General features: G+C 39.4%; 2 protein-coding genes across 4 annotated transcripts; one reads left to right on the top strand and one right to left on the bottom strand.

Moving 5' to 3' along the window:
- Window positions 1-882: 882 nt before the first annotated feature.
- On the bottom strand, window positions 883-7102 carry stx7l (syntaxin 7-like). Of its 3 annotated transcripts, none has more exons than XM_085132725.1 (10): window positions 6968-7102; window positions 5229-5321; window positions 5052-5121; window positions 4704-4794; window positions 4088-4225; window positions 2058-2104; window positions 1874-1964; window positions 1689-1761; window positions 1472-1554; window positions 883-1212 (listed from the first exon to the last, which is right to left on the bottom strand). In XM_085132725.1, exons 2-10 carry the CDS (start codon window positions 5311-5313, stop codon window positions 1117-1119), a joined length of 774 nt encoding a protein of 257 aa, XP_084988851.1. In that variant the 5' UTR covers window positions 5314-5321; window positions 6968-7102; the 3' UTR covers window positions 883-1116. The 3 variants fall into 3 exon arrangements, with proteins under 3 accessions (XP_084988851.1, XP_084988848.1, XP_084988850.1); XM_085132722.1 differs by having other exon boundaries at window positions 884-1212; window positions 2058-2107; XM_085132724.1 differs by lacking the exon at window positions 6968-7102 and adding an exon at window positions 6711-6943 and having other exon boundaries at window positions 884-1212; window positions 2058-2107.
- A 4426-nt stretch (window positions 7103-11528) lies between these two features.
- leg1.1 (liver-enriched gene 1, tandem duplicate 1) lies at window positions 11529-14311 on the top strand. The gene is made up of 8 exons (XM_085132721.1): window positions 11529-11892; window positions 12048-12131; window positions 12204-12277; window positions 12510-12614; window positions 12871-12989; window positions 13545-13686; window positions 13802-13898; window positions 13990-14311. The coding sequence occupies exons 1-8, from the start codon at window positions 11595-11597 to the stop codon at window positions 14139-14141; spliced, it is 1071 nt and encodes a 356-aa protein (XP_084988847.1). The 5' UTR covers window positions 11529-11594; the 3' UTR covers window positions 14142-14311.
- The last annotated feature ends 784 nt before the right edge of the window (window positions 14312-15095 follow it).

Here is a 15095-nt window from a genome sequence, read left to right as displayed (position 1 = left end):
GATGTAAGCGTCACAGCAGATGCCTTTGTGTCAAAGTAGCTGAAGATAAAACACAGAAAAACATGAAGGTGATTTTCCTGTTCTGGGATTTTATAAAAATATTCTGCAGTACATCAAAAACGAAAGAAAACCATTAATCAACACATGAACGTTACCTCTGAAGTTACAGCGGTTTTATTAGAGACACAGCGTTTTGCATTTTGCATAATTTTAAAAAGTTTAAATTTGTTCAGTATTGAACGGCAGAAATTAGGTTTTCGTTTCAGAAGTATATAAAACGAAAAAAAAAAAAAAAAAACGTCGACGACAGCGCTGTAAACAACGGTAGTCTTGTGCGTAACAAGCAAGCGAATAATGAAGAAAACAGTACAGAGAGAGAGAGGGGGAGAGAGAGCTGTGCATCGTGGTTGAAGCAAAACAGTAAAAGTCAGAGTGAATACATGAAGATGTTTATGTGACGCATAGTTTGGATCTTCTTTTGCTGCTGTTCGGTCAATATTGTTTGGAGAGACATCAAACTAACAGCTTTAGAATCGGCGCATAAAGGGCGTGAACACAAAGCTCGACCCGCCACAGATCAGAATCAGCGAGCTGTCGGCTTTCAGCCCCAACCGTGAGAAAGGCGACATCTCACTGATTCTGATCCGCGGGTCGTGCGTTTACGTCTTTGTGCAGAATCCGTGTTCCTGCTCTCATTTACTGTCTTAGCTGTTTGGTGGTTGTTGAAATTTTGTGAGATTTCACCAGAGATTCTGGCATTTCGGGCAAAATAAATTTATATTAAGAAATCGATTCAAGATTTTAATGAATCGATTTTACGTTATCCAAGCCAGAATCGATTTTAATCGATAAATCGATTATAAAAACCCACCCCTAATATATATATATATATATATATACACATACACACACACACACACAATATCTTAAAAACATAATTGATTTTTTTTTTAAAAAGCTTCAAAAAAAGACAGAGGAGAAGACAGATGGTGTTTCAATCTCTCTCCCCCCCCCCCCCCCTGTCAGTTTTTGAAGAAGAAAAAGATTAAGAATGAAATTTCATTCTTGGTCCATGGTGATAAACACAGGAGGAGGAGGAGGAGGAAGAGGAAGCCCTCAGGGTTTGAGGGAGCCCCAGATGATTAGTCCTACTACAACAGCAACAACAACCAACACTATCAATATAATGCAAATCTTCTTCCGGGAGCTTTGCTAGAAGAAAATAAGCAGAAGGAATTTAATGTTTGTGAATTTTTTTCCTTTATGATCTGAACTAATAAGTTGATTAAATGATGTAGAGTCATGCACACATTCTGCTTTACAGAAACAGGCTCTAACAACCAGTCTTGCTTTACTAATCCAAGTTAAAATCTCATTTTTCTAGCATTTATTACAGCTCATCTGTCTTTTCATACTCCTGTTCCTCACCACTTCTGTCATATCATATATTAAGATATCTCTGTCACATTACCTGGTAGTCTGTAGCTCGGGCCAGCTGGTGCATCCCTTTCTGGATATTGGTCTCGGTACTCTCCACGTTGGCTTCTATGCTGTCTGCAGGAAACAAAACAAAATACACAATTTACTTGCGGTAAGAGTAGAAACTGCACAATCCTGCTCACTGTGCCGTAAACTGTCAATGTGAAGCTGTTTCACCTGTCAGCATTAACTTACTGAAAGATTCTTACCTATCATGTCTCCTTGCTCGTGGACCATCATACCCAGGTCCTTGAAGATGTCATTTATGTCTACGATGTCAGACTAAAAATCAAGAGAGCCGGTCCATATTCAAGAGGCACTTACAGTATGTTTGTGACTTTGTGTTTGTGGAATTTTTTTGCACAGATATTAGGTGTTGAAATTTGATCCCTACCTCCAGCTGCCTTAGAGCTGATTCTCTCTCCAGGATCAGTCTCAGATCTTCTTCAGTGACAGCGTCAGCCTGAACCTGTATCTGGGAATCACTGCATACAGATGCAACGAGACTAGTTAAAATATTATTTACTATAATAATAAAAAGCAGAAAGAATAATACTGTTCAGAAACAGTGGGTTTACCTCGGTATAGGAGGAACATTTCGAAAGCTGTCTTCAGGCTGACCACCCTGCTAGAAGTCAATTGAACACATTTAAGTCTTATTGTTGCAAATCTGCAGAAGTCCTTCTATTCCTGATTATGGGTATAGCAATGATTCAGTAAGTACAGAATGTCCTTAGCTGCAATATATAAGTAAAAAAAAAGTATTATTCAGTATTTGCAGAACACTTCATTGTTAAAATATATGCATGGCCAAGTTGAATAAATTCACCTTGCAGCTTTATTTACTGTGCAAAAATAAATTATTAAACATAGCAGCAGTAACACGCTGTTCCTACTTATCAGCAGCATAGCAGATAAAAAAAAAACTTATAAGCAAGAGTGAGATAAGGGAACACAGCTGTGAGTGGGTCCAATCATGGGAATCTGTGACTACAACAATCACAACTAAAGATACTTTTTGATTCACAATCATGTGACAGCTTCATGTGAAACTACTTCTGAACTGACGCCTGTGGTTGCAACAATTTTAAGAGTGAAACTGTAACCAGCTGTGACTATTTCAAGCAAGCACTGTGGTGGAATACAGTGCAATAACAATTTTATGTGGATTTTTGTAAAAAATAAAAACAAAATGTAGAAATTTCTCAACAGAAGCCGACATACTGAAGAGAGAAACCCAACGAGGTTTGTGAACGAGCACTTTGTGACAGTGGGGAGAGAAAGATAACCCCCTTAACATGCAGCAGAACTACACTCAGCGATGGTGACCATCTGCCTCGGCAGGCTGGGGAGAGGAAGCAGAGAGTGAAAACAGTAAGAAACACGAAAGTGAGAACAAACACAAGTGAAATCTGCTGCTGAAAGGAAAAAGCCAGTGAGCCTTGATGTACAGCACCTACTTGTTTTGCTGGATTGTTAGTGCAAAGCTTAAACAAACTACTAAAAAGCAGTGCATAAAACCAGTTTATTTAATTTTCTATGGTTTCAAGAATGTCTAATTTTCAAGTCTCTTCTCTTCTGTAGGTTTTCAATAGGATACCAAACATATTCTCCTCTGCTATCCATCACAACCACTTATGCTGACAAAAATCGCCTGTATGTGTCGTCCAGTTTATGGCTAAGCAGAAAAACACAACACTTCTTAAACAGCACTTCACACGCGTGTCAAAAGACTTGAATTCCGTCTTAATCTACGCAATGATGTAATATATGTGTTCACATTTAGCAGTTGCTTTACCCTACTCTCATACTCCCATATAGGGCTGTGCGATATGACCAAAATATCATATCCCGATATAAGACATCTATTGTCCCGATAACGATATAAATCACGAAACTTTTACATTTTCTGTAAATTCTGTGAATCTCGGGCAGCTCGACTTGCATGAAGTGTTTCCAGCTGGGCGTCGTGTACCTGGAGTCGAGTGTTTTAACCGATGCATGAAACGATACATTTTTAGACACAAGTTGTAACGGCCGCCGTTTTCTTTGTGAGTATTTATTACACGGCGTGCTGCGGGGAAAAGCCTGTTCTAACGTTTGAGTCTAAGGTTTATTTTTTAGCACCTGACGGCTCTTTTTTGCTTCTCACCCGTAAATACTCTGCATACTCTTTCACGTGATTCAGTTTATTTTGAAAAGTCTCAACAGGATCTTGAGCTTTATTCTGAAAGGTTTATGTGGAAAATAAGCAAGCGGACACGGGATGGTTTTATCGTCGTTGTTGCTAACGATAACGCATAAAAACAGGCGCTTGTCCGTCCAAAGTGTGGTTATATTAAATATAAGAGAAAGAGAGAACTTTAAGAAATTAATATAGCCACTACAGTGACCATCAAAACGGTGAAAAAATATTGCCGCAAACAGTTTAATTTGTCACACCACAAAACAAACGATAGCGTAAAATGAAACGATAGACGTTTTTATATCGTCATCCGATATATATCGTTATATCGAACAGCCCTACTCCCATACAGTACCTATTTTATAACTGTCGTTTAATGCTCTACCCACCAACCTGGTGATCTGATGACAGGCAGTTACTTACAGACAGTCTGGAGCTGGCTCTGACTCTGGCCACAAACTCCTTCTCTTTGCTGGCGGCATCTCGCTGCGACTTTTGAAAGCTGTTCAGAGCAGCGGAGAAGTCGTTCAGCAGGCGCTCTCTCTGTATCTTTCTCTGACGCTAAAATAAACACAAAAATATTGTAAACAGATGAACAAATAGATTTGTCAGAACTATGGTCTGTAGTTAATCAGTCTGGTATGGTACCACAGATTCTACAGAAAAGATGGATTACAATGCTCATTGGTCAGTGGACTGCTATTTTGAACATTTAGATGTTGCCATGGTTTCTTTGGAACTACAAGTAACCACTTTGAATGAAAGAGTGAAGCACTATGATGTGATAAATAAATAACAATTATAGCTAAGAAGAAGTCAAAAGCATTTTTGTTTCAATCTGCCAACACATTTATTTCTGCAGTGAAGCTGTGAAGTTGGGCATTTAACATGGCAGTATATGTAACCAGGCCCCAGGGACATGTGAGGAACTACAGCCTTTGTGCCAATGAGTTTATTTTTCAGACCGAGAGGTTGTTCTTTGTGGTTTGCTTGACTGTGACAAACCTTTTAGATCAGGAAGACTTTAGAAACTCATTACCTGATCAGGTCCGACCGGGAGAGCAGTAAATGCTTTCATCAGTCGGTCAGTCTCCTTTGCCAAGTGGTTGCCTTGTTGCTGCTTCTGTTGACTAATGACATTAAAAAATTAATTTGTTAAAGTCGAGAATAGTACTCAGACATTACAAAAACAAAGGATGGTAGGCATAATACTGTGCATAGGTTTAAAAGGAATCAGAAGTCATTTAGAGTATATAAAAAAGATTAGCCGGCATTAAACATTGCTGTAATAGTCTAACATTTTCTTCGCTTGCACATTTACACTTTCACTAAGATACTTCTGATAACCGCCCAGGTATGTAAATCCAACCAAGCCCCAGTAACTCACATCGTCTGTAGTAGCTGGCTGCTGTCCTGTTCAGTTCCCAGCACAGAGATTGCCCTTTGCAGCTCGGAGTCTGGCAAAAAAGTCACAGAGAAGCATGTTGTTTATTTGTATTGAAGTGTGTCCATGTGCTGGACTCACTGGCTGACAATAATGCGTTTTTATGTGTGCATTTCTTACTCAGCAGTGTGATCTTCTGGATGTTGGAGCTGATCTGGTTAACCAAAACACTGGGCTCCTCTGGAATCCCAGCCTGGTAGGCCATGATGAAAGCTACGAGGACACACAAGACCACAGGCTTCACTCGACTCGCTCACGAGTTAACAGTGAGATCTAATTAGCGTCTGGAGTCAGCTCACTATTCTCGTGACTGTCATGTGTAGAAGGAAAGAAATGAGGCTTTCGGGGTGAAAGCATTTGTGTAGATATAGTATAATCATTGTATCTTGCACATTTCCAAGAAGAGATGTTGCAGCTGTGCTTCTATTTATGGCATCTTTGACATTAGGTACAGCATTAAATACAAGATAAAACAGAGTGATCTCCTCTCCCCAAAAATGATGCAATGTTTGTGACACCCCCTTACATTTCACCTTCTTTCTACAGGTTTTCATCTTGAAGCAAAGCTCCAGAAACATGAGAAGCTCACTACTATCTTTCACTGGGTGCTCCTTAATACTCATGAACTCAGTCCGGGGTTTTATTCTCACACAACACAGTAAAGCCTGCCACACGGCTGGTGTCCTCATTGCTCACAGTGTTTAATAAATTTGAGTTCAGAGCTCTGAGGAGGCAAGTTTATTTCTTTTACACAGGAATACTCTCTTATTAAAAGTACAGTGACCCCCCCCCCCACCCCCCCTCACCAAACACTGAGTACAGTGTGTGATTAGTCACAGTAAGCTTAAGCCTCAAGCTAAGAGGAGCAAGGATGGAAGCTGAAATAGTAAAGTGAAGGAGTGGCTTAAATAAATCACTTTATAATACAACTCATGACCTAGAAATGGTTCAGAGGTCCAGCTTCTTTGGAATGTGATACTGTAAACATGAGCAACCTGAAACAATAAAAAATACTGTAACAATAACAAGTTTTATGCTGGTACTTATCCACTAAAAACACTGTGAAACTAATACACTTACATTATTGAGGGATCACACAAATGATCATTACAGCTAAAATGATTTGATATCAATGCTGTGAAATAAAATATAATAAATATAATAATATATATTATATTGCATATAATAAAATATGCTGAAGAATTAAAATATTTTCATCTTTTAACCTAAAAAAAAACAGCTATCAAGGCCAAGAGGAAAGTCCTAGAGTCTGATAAAGGTGCTCATATCATACTGTACAACCTGAAGTGAAGGAGTGTTGGGTCGGGAATATTTAGAACAAGCTCCTCATGCAGACTTCCTGACTCAAAAAAAGACTGAAACCTAGTATGCAAATAGCCACCTGCTAAGAAACTGTCACAGTGACAGGATATTTCTCGTTTGCTTTAATTAAACATTAAAGTGTGATTAGGGTTAATTAAACCAACGTGCGTGTTCTGTTTCTGTCTCCTTGCCAACAAGGAAAAAATGCGGAAATCACCAGAGTATTTTTTATGCCATCAACATGAACGGATAAAGTGCAAATACTTAGTTATGACCTACTTGTGTTTGTTGGGGTTAACGCTGTCCTAATGTGTCCTGTACACTGCTCTTCATTTTAACATTAGCGGGTTTAAGAGTCATGAAGTTACAAGAGAAGTTAGTATGAAGATGTTTGTCGCTTTTCGTTGCAAAACAAAACAAAAAAACTTAAAAATACAAAACAGCCTCGTAAAAATACGTCGGTCGTCTAAAACGTTAGTGAAATTGTCAAGAATGACTAAAAGTTTACTTGAGTTGTGTAAAAGTTTCAACTTTACCTTTCTCGTGACTTGTTTCTTGCGTCGTTGTGCTTCCTGATTTTTTCTTTTGGCCACTCCTCCGTCACATGATGTCTGCTGCACTCACAGCGAGATCGCAGCTGTAAATTAAAGGTGTCAAACGGTAACATATGGAGCCCAGAAAAGTATAGAAACAAAAAACTGTCCTTTTCTTAAAAACAGAGCAACGACGCAGTACAGGTTAAGTGCTTCATGGTCTTTCATTCTTAGGTATTTATCAGCTGTAGGCTACCAGGTGAGATGCTGGTTCGTGGGCAGGTGAGGGGTCCAAATCAGTTCCAAAAATGCTAGTTTACACTGGACAACATCAGTGCTTCAAGTTAGTGTAAGAGCCATAAAAAGGATTATAATTCTGTTTAGGTTTTGGGTGTCATACATGATGCTCGGGGCCCAGAATCGGCCTAATAAATTGAATTCACATTGAATTGAATACATTCCTTTTAAATCGTGGGCCACATACAGCCAACTTTACAAAAAAAACCTTTCTCTGAACGTAAAGACGATTTACAGCACAATTAATCCCCTTTTATATAAGAAACAATTAGTGCAATTTCAACCTCACACCTATGCCGTTTTTCTACATGGTAAAATTGGCTGGTTGGTTTCCACAGTGTGTTTTTTAGCCTGTCTCCCTCCCATCGTGCCCAACTAGTCACTGCAGATGGCCTCCCCTTGGTGAGCCTGGTTCTTCCAGAGGTTTCTTCCTGTTAAATGGAAAGTTTTTTATTTCCATTGTCATAAATTGCTTTCTCATAGAGGGTCATTTGATTGTTTTGTTGCAGTTTTCTCTCTGTTACTGTAGGTTCTTTACCTTAAAATATAAATCTACTTTTGATTTGGCATTAAGTAAAATTTAATTGCACTATGTGTGCAGAAATGTCCTCAACAAAGTATGAATGTGTAAAGTGTGTCCATGTGCTTCAGTGTGTATGTATGTTACGAGTCTAGTTGATTCATGTAGGGTGTTCACTTCTATGTGCATGAGTTTCCAGTCCAGACTCTGAGTACAGAGCTTTCTGAGGCCTGAAGGAAGAAACTGTTGCACTGACTGGAAGTGAGGGACTAGATGTTCTGGTACGTCTTGTGAGGCGGCAGGAGAGCAAAAGGTTTGTGTCAGGTGTGTGGGGGATCATACACAATGATGGTGGCTTTGTGAATACAGAGTTTGTGGGAAATGTCCTTGAAGGTGGGGAAAGAAACTGGGGTCCTGCAGCTAACACTGGTCATAACTGATTAACAACAACAATAAAACAACTGACAGGTGAAATGAATACATTCATTATCTCTTTGCAATGCAGCGTTTTCAATGAAAACCTTGTATTTTAAAATTCTTGTGAATCTTACTTTTACAGGTGTCTATCCACCAAATATTTCACTAGCACCCTCCAATGGCAGCATCCTCCTATTGCAGGACAGCGCATCTTGCCACTCCACAAAGGTGCTCTGGACAGTTAATTTGCATAAATCAAACTCCTCAGATCCCAACCTGAACATCCACGAATGAGCCAGAATCAAAGGGCTCATGTTCATGCATTAATGGGCCGGAACTGAACTGTGTACAAATGATGGATGTAATGTAAACGTGTCTGTCTCTAAAGCGCTTTGGTTCACCTTCTGTGGTTTATATGTGCTATAGGCTAAATAAAAAGTGGCAGTGGGCTGCATACTGAACTCAGATAATAGAAACAGTATTGATTCTATCATGCTCGTATCAATTCAATACCAACAGTAGCACTGGTAATGATATTATCTAATAGTTCCCAAAAAGAGTCAAAAAGTCAAACTTCAAAAAGAACAGTAACATAGAGTATCCTATTAGGTGGGCCTACCTTGTCTGAGAAATCACCACAATACTGTGAGTGTCCCTCAGTTAGATCAATCCCTTGCATGTCACATCCACAGCATGATGGCAAAACACTCAGCTTGAGGTTGCAACAAAACATTTGTGTGCAGTTAAAGGGCAGCACAAAGGGAGCTTGTAGCAACAACTGGTTTTAATGTTTTGCTGATGTGTGCATTTGTGAAATTATTTCCTTTAAGCTTGTACTGGATGATTTTTTAAATATGCTACTTTATAGGAGGGCAATCGTGGCTCAAGAGTTGGGAGTTCGCCTTGTAATTGGAAGGTTGCCGGCTCGAGCCCCGGTGGTCAGAGAGCCCGGTGGCGCTAGTGCCCGGCAGCCTCGCCTCTGTCAGTGCGCACCAGGGTGGCTGTGGCTACTGTGGGATTGAACAAAAGTATTTTATCAGTACAATATAATCTGCGGTATAATCATTGCTTTAACAATGTAACAGACAGCTTTAAGATGGCCTTAAAATGTTTATGCATACTGTTATCATATTAACCTTTTATTCCAGATGATTCATTGTTATCTTTTATTCATTTATATCTTTTCATTAAGCTTTGAAGTAGTGGCATTCATTTACAGCATTTATTCCATATATTATATATATAGTTTTAGTAAACTGCTAACACATTCGAGGGTGGCCTCTGTTTGACTGTGAGCGTTAGTGGGTGAGGTGAGAGGTGACACAGAGTGTCAATTGAGGTCAGGTCACACGTACACACACACCTGCATACACTGTAGGTAGGCTATGTTCTAGGTGAGAGTTCAGATATCTGCTGGTCACTGCATTTTTGTGCGTGCGGAATTGTTAAGTTTGTTGCAGAAGCAGGGTTCGAGGTTTTGGAGAAGCGCGGGGAGACGAGCCACCAGAAGACACATGGTGCGGAGGCGAAGAAGATGCTCTTTTGAACTTTGTTAAAATCGTTAATGAAACGTTTGTGGTTTTGAAACCTATGTATCTGTTTGACGTTGAAGGGGCGTCATTAAATTTAAGCCCTAATGGTGTAAAACATCTGCTTGTGCATTGTTAGTCAGAGATCGAACAGTGGTCTCTCCACGCGTGTCATTAAAATCATTGTTTGACTTCACCCGGCCGGATCAGTGTTGTTATTTTTTGGATTACCTCCTGTATCCCTCCTCAATATTTGAACCCTTAACAGTTTGGAGGCTCGTCCGGTTATTGAGGAGGGAGAGTGACTTGGAGGCTTGGACGGAGAAATCCGGGGTCCGAGGTGGTCAAACGGGCACGAATATCAGTGGTCGAAGTGAGTGGGCGTACGCCGGCGTATCACATCTAAAGAGGTACAATGCTACAATGTAGCTGTCATCACCAGTGTGTGAATCTATGTGTGAATGGGTGGATGACTGGATGTGTAAAGCACTTTGGGGTCCTTAGGGACTAGTAAAGTGCTATACAAATACAGGCCATTTATACATACATGCCACCATATTGCTGAAAGATATTTCTTTTTAATTTGCTACCCTAGTTTACATATAAAATTGGCTTTGCTTTCAGAATAATGCAGAATCTGCATTAAATAGTATTACCTAACAGTTCACTTGCTAACACCACCTCAACTTTTTAAAATTGTTGTTATAATTTGGTTCTTGGTGTTTACTCCATGCAAAGCGTGGTAAATTTACAAAACACATTATGATGTTACATAAAGCTGCGAGACACGTTCTGTTTACCAGACACATCAGGCACATCAAAGTTCACTCAGATTAACCAAATCAATAACAGTCTTAACTTCTGTATCCAGTACAGACTCACTGGAGTATACTGCACTTTGTTAGGTGCACTGGTTTGACTCTTGAGGTGATTCTCTAATCAGCCAACCTCATGGCTGCAACTACATGCATAGACATGTAGACCATATCTAAATGTCCAGGCACATAGCCAAGGTCAAGATGACCTAATGAAGTTCAAACTGAGGATCAGAATGGGGATGAAAGGTTATAGTGGCTTTAAAGGTGTTGGTTGTTGTGGGCTGGTCTGGCTCTTTTAGGAATTTCCCCACTCAGCCATCTCTAGGGTTTACAAAGAAAGGTCCAAAAAAGAGAAAAAAGACTGCATCAAGATTATAGTAAGGCAACAGTTCAGTAGTTATTTAACTACTGAACCTTGAAGCAGATGCCTCCAGCAGCACGCTGGATGCCACTCCTATCAGCCAAGAACATAAAACTAAAGCTATGGTCAGCACCTTGTTGAGTGTGTGAAACAAAGAATTAAGGCAGTTCTGATGAGAAAAGGGGGCCCAACCTGGTGCGAGCAAGGTGTAACTAATGAAGTCTTCGGTGAGTGTATGTGAAAGTAAATTTTATGAGTTTTTCCAGATAAAAAGTGTTATCTTTGGCTACTTAAGGGGGTAAAAGTCTGTATACTTTTCCCAAGAATTCTTGGAATTTATTTTGGGGGTTTGTGTTTCCAGATTCAATTTACTGATGGTATCACTATAAAAGTTGTGGATTTGGGTTAATGTAAACAAATCAGCTCGATCGATGAACAGATGTACTTTGCACTGAACTCAGTATTCTCTGTTTGGACAAAATTCAGCTCTATGTACTTAAATTCGCTTATCTGTTGGTCAGGGTCCAGTGAGCCTTATGTTACATGGACTAATGTGATTGGTGCACATCTGCATGCACTGACTTTGGTATTCAGAGAAGTTACATAAACGCTGTATTTAAGGGAAAACTCTCAGTCCAGAGTTGCTGCTCTTGACTCTGTCCTTCTCTGCAGACCCAACACCTCAGCCATGCTTCGTTTGCTCGTCCTTGGCCTTGTCCTGGCATGTGCAGTGTCTCTCAGCAGCTCTGCAGTAATTCTAGAAAATGGCGCTCCCGTCCTTTGGGCACAAACGGCCAGCCAAGTGACTGAGTTGCCAATGCACGATGGGATTCTGGTTCCAGACCCCTGGAACTACCTTCACCGCATGAGTTTATACCGGCTGATGATAGCTGCTACAGACCCCTTCATGGGATCCATGGGGACAAATGCTACTGACAGTCCGCTGTGGGGACTGCCACTGCAGCTCGCATGGATGTTAACTTCAGGTGAAGTCAAAGTATCATTTCATTTTTTTAAAGTCAATAATAATCCTTTCATCACAATTTAACAAACTTTGTAGTACAAAACTGAATAAAGAGCCTCCTAATAATGCAACTAACAAAGAAACAAGACCACAGCTAATGATCTGTTGTTTTTACAGGGCGTCTCGCTGATCCAACGGGTGCAACAACTTGTGGCCTGGAAGCAGAGCCTTTGTGCATTTCTACCCAGAGTTGGTGGGCCTGTAAGTACAAGAAACAAATGCATAAAAAACAAACACAGGGGGAATACAAATGACCTCTTTATGTTTCTCCAGGTGTGAACTATTTTGCATCTGTACTTCCCTTTCTGTCTGCTGCACAACAGGGCTTCATGGGAGCAGGAGCTCAGGTATTATCTTAAACTGAAAATGAACACTTTGAAAAGAAAACAACAACAACAACAACAGCAATAATAATAATAATAAGAAGAAGAAGAAGAAGAAGAAGAAGAAGAAGAAGACACTTTTTCATGCCATCACACAAATATTTGCAGTTTAAATAATAATGAATATGACCATTTTGTATTATTTATAATGTATGTTATATAGTGCATATTATCATGTATATTATTACATTACCAGGTCCAGATGCAGGTGCCTGCAGGAGTACAGGACTATTGTACAACTTATACTGACTGTAAAGCTAAATACCCTGATGCCATGTCTAAGTGGGATGCCTTTTTTCAGGTATTGAAACACAGATATACACTGGTACATATACACACAGTTTCTATTCACATCCTAATATCCTACAATTTTAAAGGGGAACTGAACTTGTATTATTTTGCCCTTAGCAGAAAACATTACATTTACATTACATAAGGGCCTTGTGCCATTATAATTTAAAACGGGTCTGTGTTCCCTGAATGCATCAGCTTTATGAAGCAACAAAGCTACATTGCTGAAATAGGTGTACTCCTTTAATTGTTCATATTGTTTTAAGGGTCTGAAGACTACTAGTGAATCTCTTCTGCCTGATGATGTGAAGAAAGACACTATCCTTGGTGTCTACTGGGACGCCCAAATGGCTTCAACCTATGCCTCTGCAGCATGTAATCCCAGGTAATTTCTTTTACTTTTACTGTAACCATGTTGCTTATTAATTGTGGACTATATCATTTTCATTTTTTATTCTACTGCTGTAACACAACATCCCTTGTTAGATCAATAAAGTATCTATTTTTATCTATCATAAAATCTATTATTTTAATGCATTTCATTAGTAAACATTTACACATACCCTCCTCCCCCAGTCACCCATCCTGTTTTTACATATTACAAATCATGTACACACGCATTCATACATGAGTCTTGTTAGTTTTAGCTGTGTCGGTACTCTTTCCTGCACAAATTCTAACATCAATGCCCTTATTGCCAATACTAATGATGCTGGAAAAAGTATTAAAGCAAAAATGATCACTATCCTTATTATTTATAAATGTTTATGAATACAATTTTTTTTTGTCCATTGAACTATTTTTGGTAGTTCAGTGCACACCAAAACTACCAAGGATGAGGCCTTGGTGTTTTTCCCTGCAAGTGGTCAAAAAAGCCAAACATTTATCTCAAATTTCAGCTCTCTTAATCTCAGCTTCTGTGTTCTCGCTTCTCCTACAGGCAGAGCCACTATTCCTCTGTAGAAGTGTCATTTGCTCACAGCTGGCTGAACTCAGCAGAATATGTAGCAGCAGCTCGATTCCAGACCAACATGAATTTAGCAGTGCTTTTCCTATCCCCTCTGCCAAGTCGGATTTTACAGGTACATATCTTCAACCTTTTCCATCTGTTTATTTTACACATCACTTCTTTTTTTCTGAAACGCACAAAGTGAGAGAAGGCTTTTGTCCACTCTCCATTCTGTCTTATCATTTTAGGAGGGCGACAGCGCCCCTAACATTGTTGGTCTGACTGCAGAGGAGAACCACACACTGTATATCTTCAGCTGGATGAAGACTATTGACAGTCTGCTTGGTAGGACACACACACGCACGCACACAAGCAAACACAAAATATTATTGCTAAGCTTTTATTTTAAGTTATGCTCATGATGATGATCTACCAGGTGGGACGTTGGTGCGTATGTGGAAAGGTGCCATGTGTTCAGTAAACACAAGGCAAAAGGGTGCGCAGGTGCTGGAGCAGCTCCTCCTCAATCCCGGCTTTGCTACAAGCACTTTCCTGTCCATCATCTCTGAGATGACTACAAGCTGCTGAGTCAAACAAGATAAATACATAACTGTATTATTTTTTTCTCCTGAAAAATGACATTTTTGTCCATTAAACAAAGTTGTTTTGTCACTGGTTTTTAAGGTCAACTTGTTGCACTTATCTGTGGTGTATACCTGGCAGTACATTAAAGTAATTTCTTGGCTCCAGTTCAACAAGTGTTCTAAAATATGTCTCACAGATTTGGGGGTTTTTTTTAAGTTTTTTTCCACAAATAATCATTTTCCAGCAATATGTTTCCACTGTAGTACAGCTACTTCTACTACTTAATTAAGGATATGATTTAAAAAAAAAAAAAAAAAAAAAAAAGCTCTGCAAGATGGGTTTATAGTTTAGCTCGAGCATGATCTCACAATCTCAATTAAAACAATAAAACAAATTCTCAATGATTTTGACCTATGCCTAAATCTAAAGAAATAAGTGTTCCATGAATTCAACAATGAGTAGTCTACTGCAGCGTAAATCCAGAGTTCAACTCCAGACCAATACTGGTGCCTAGTGGTAAAAAGATGTAAATACTACCAAGTAAGACTTCTAGCAATGACTATACGGATCTATAATATATGACTATCGATCTATATAATATAATCATTGATGAGAGTGGAAAGTGCTTTCATAAGGTGAACATTCATTTGATACTACTGGAAAATGAGTTTATTCTTCTGTCACTGCTCACTGTAGAGTATTCATACACAGAGGGTGAGAGACAGGAAAGCAGCAATATGTGATGGGGAGGACATGTTCATATTAGACACAGTCATCTTGGCTAGTACTTCAATGTCTAATTGTCAGTTTATGTAAAACAGTTGTCAATAGAAAACTGTACTTAGTAGTCAGTATAATCTTTTAATAACATAAGTTTACATATGGTAATCTGCAAAGGCTTTGTGTGCATTCCAGAGTGCTCTAGCACTCACAACCACATCCTGGGAGCATGGGAGA

The sequence above is a fragment of the Neolamprologus multifasciatus genome, chromosome 15, assembly GCF_963576455.1.
Source record: "Neolamprologus multifasciatus chromosome 15, fNeoMul1.2, whole genome shotgun sequence".
Taxonomy (NCBI): domain Eukaryota; kingdom Metazoa; phylum Chordata; class Actinopteri; order Cichliformes; family Cichlidae; genus Neolamprologus; species Neolamprologus multifasciatus.
The sequence above is the reverse complement of the archived record's forward strand: the minus strand, read 5'-3'. Positions and strand labels throughout refer to the sequence as shown.

Excerpts from the sequence above, each read along its gene's own strand:
- stx7l (XM_085132722.1), bottom strand. The coding sequence starts at position 5,313 with ATGGCCTACCAGGCTGGGATTCCAGAGGAGCCCAGTGTTTTGGTTAAC. Across the intron at positions 2,108-4,087 it reads GAGCCAGCTCCAGACTGTCT|CAGGGTGGTCAGCCTGAAGA; the intron begins GTAAGTAACTGC and ends ATTGACTTCTAG. Across the intron at positions 1,555-1,688 it reads CGAGCAAGGAGACATGATAG|ACAGCATAGAAGCCAACGTG; the intron begins GTAAGAATCTTT and ends TGTTTCCTGCAG.
- leg1.1 (XM_085132721.1), top strand. The coding sequence starts at position 11,595 with ATGCTTCGTTTGCTCGTCCTTGGCCTTGTCCTGGCATGTGCAGTGTCT. Across the intron at positions 12,278-12,509 it reads TCATGGGAGCAGGAGCTCAG|GTCCAGATGCAGGTGCCTGC; the intron begins GTATTATCTTAA and ends TTACATTACCAG. Across the intron at positions 12,990-13,544 it reads TCTGCAGCATGTAATCCCAG|GCAGAGCCACTATTCCTCTG; the intron begins GTAATTTCTTTT and ends CTTCTCCTACAG.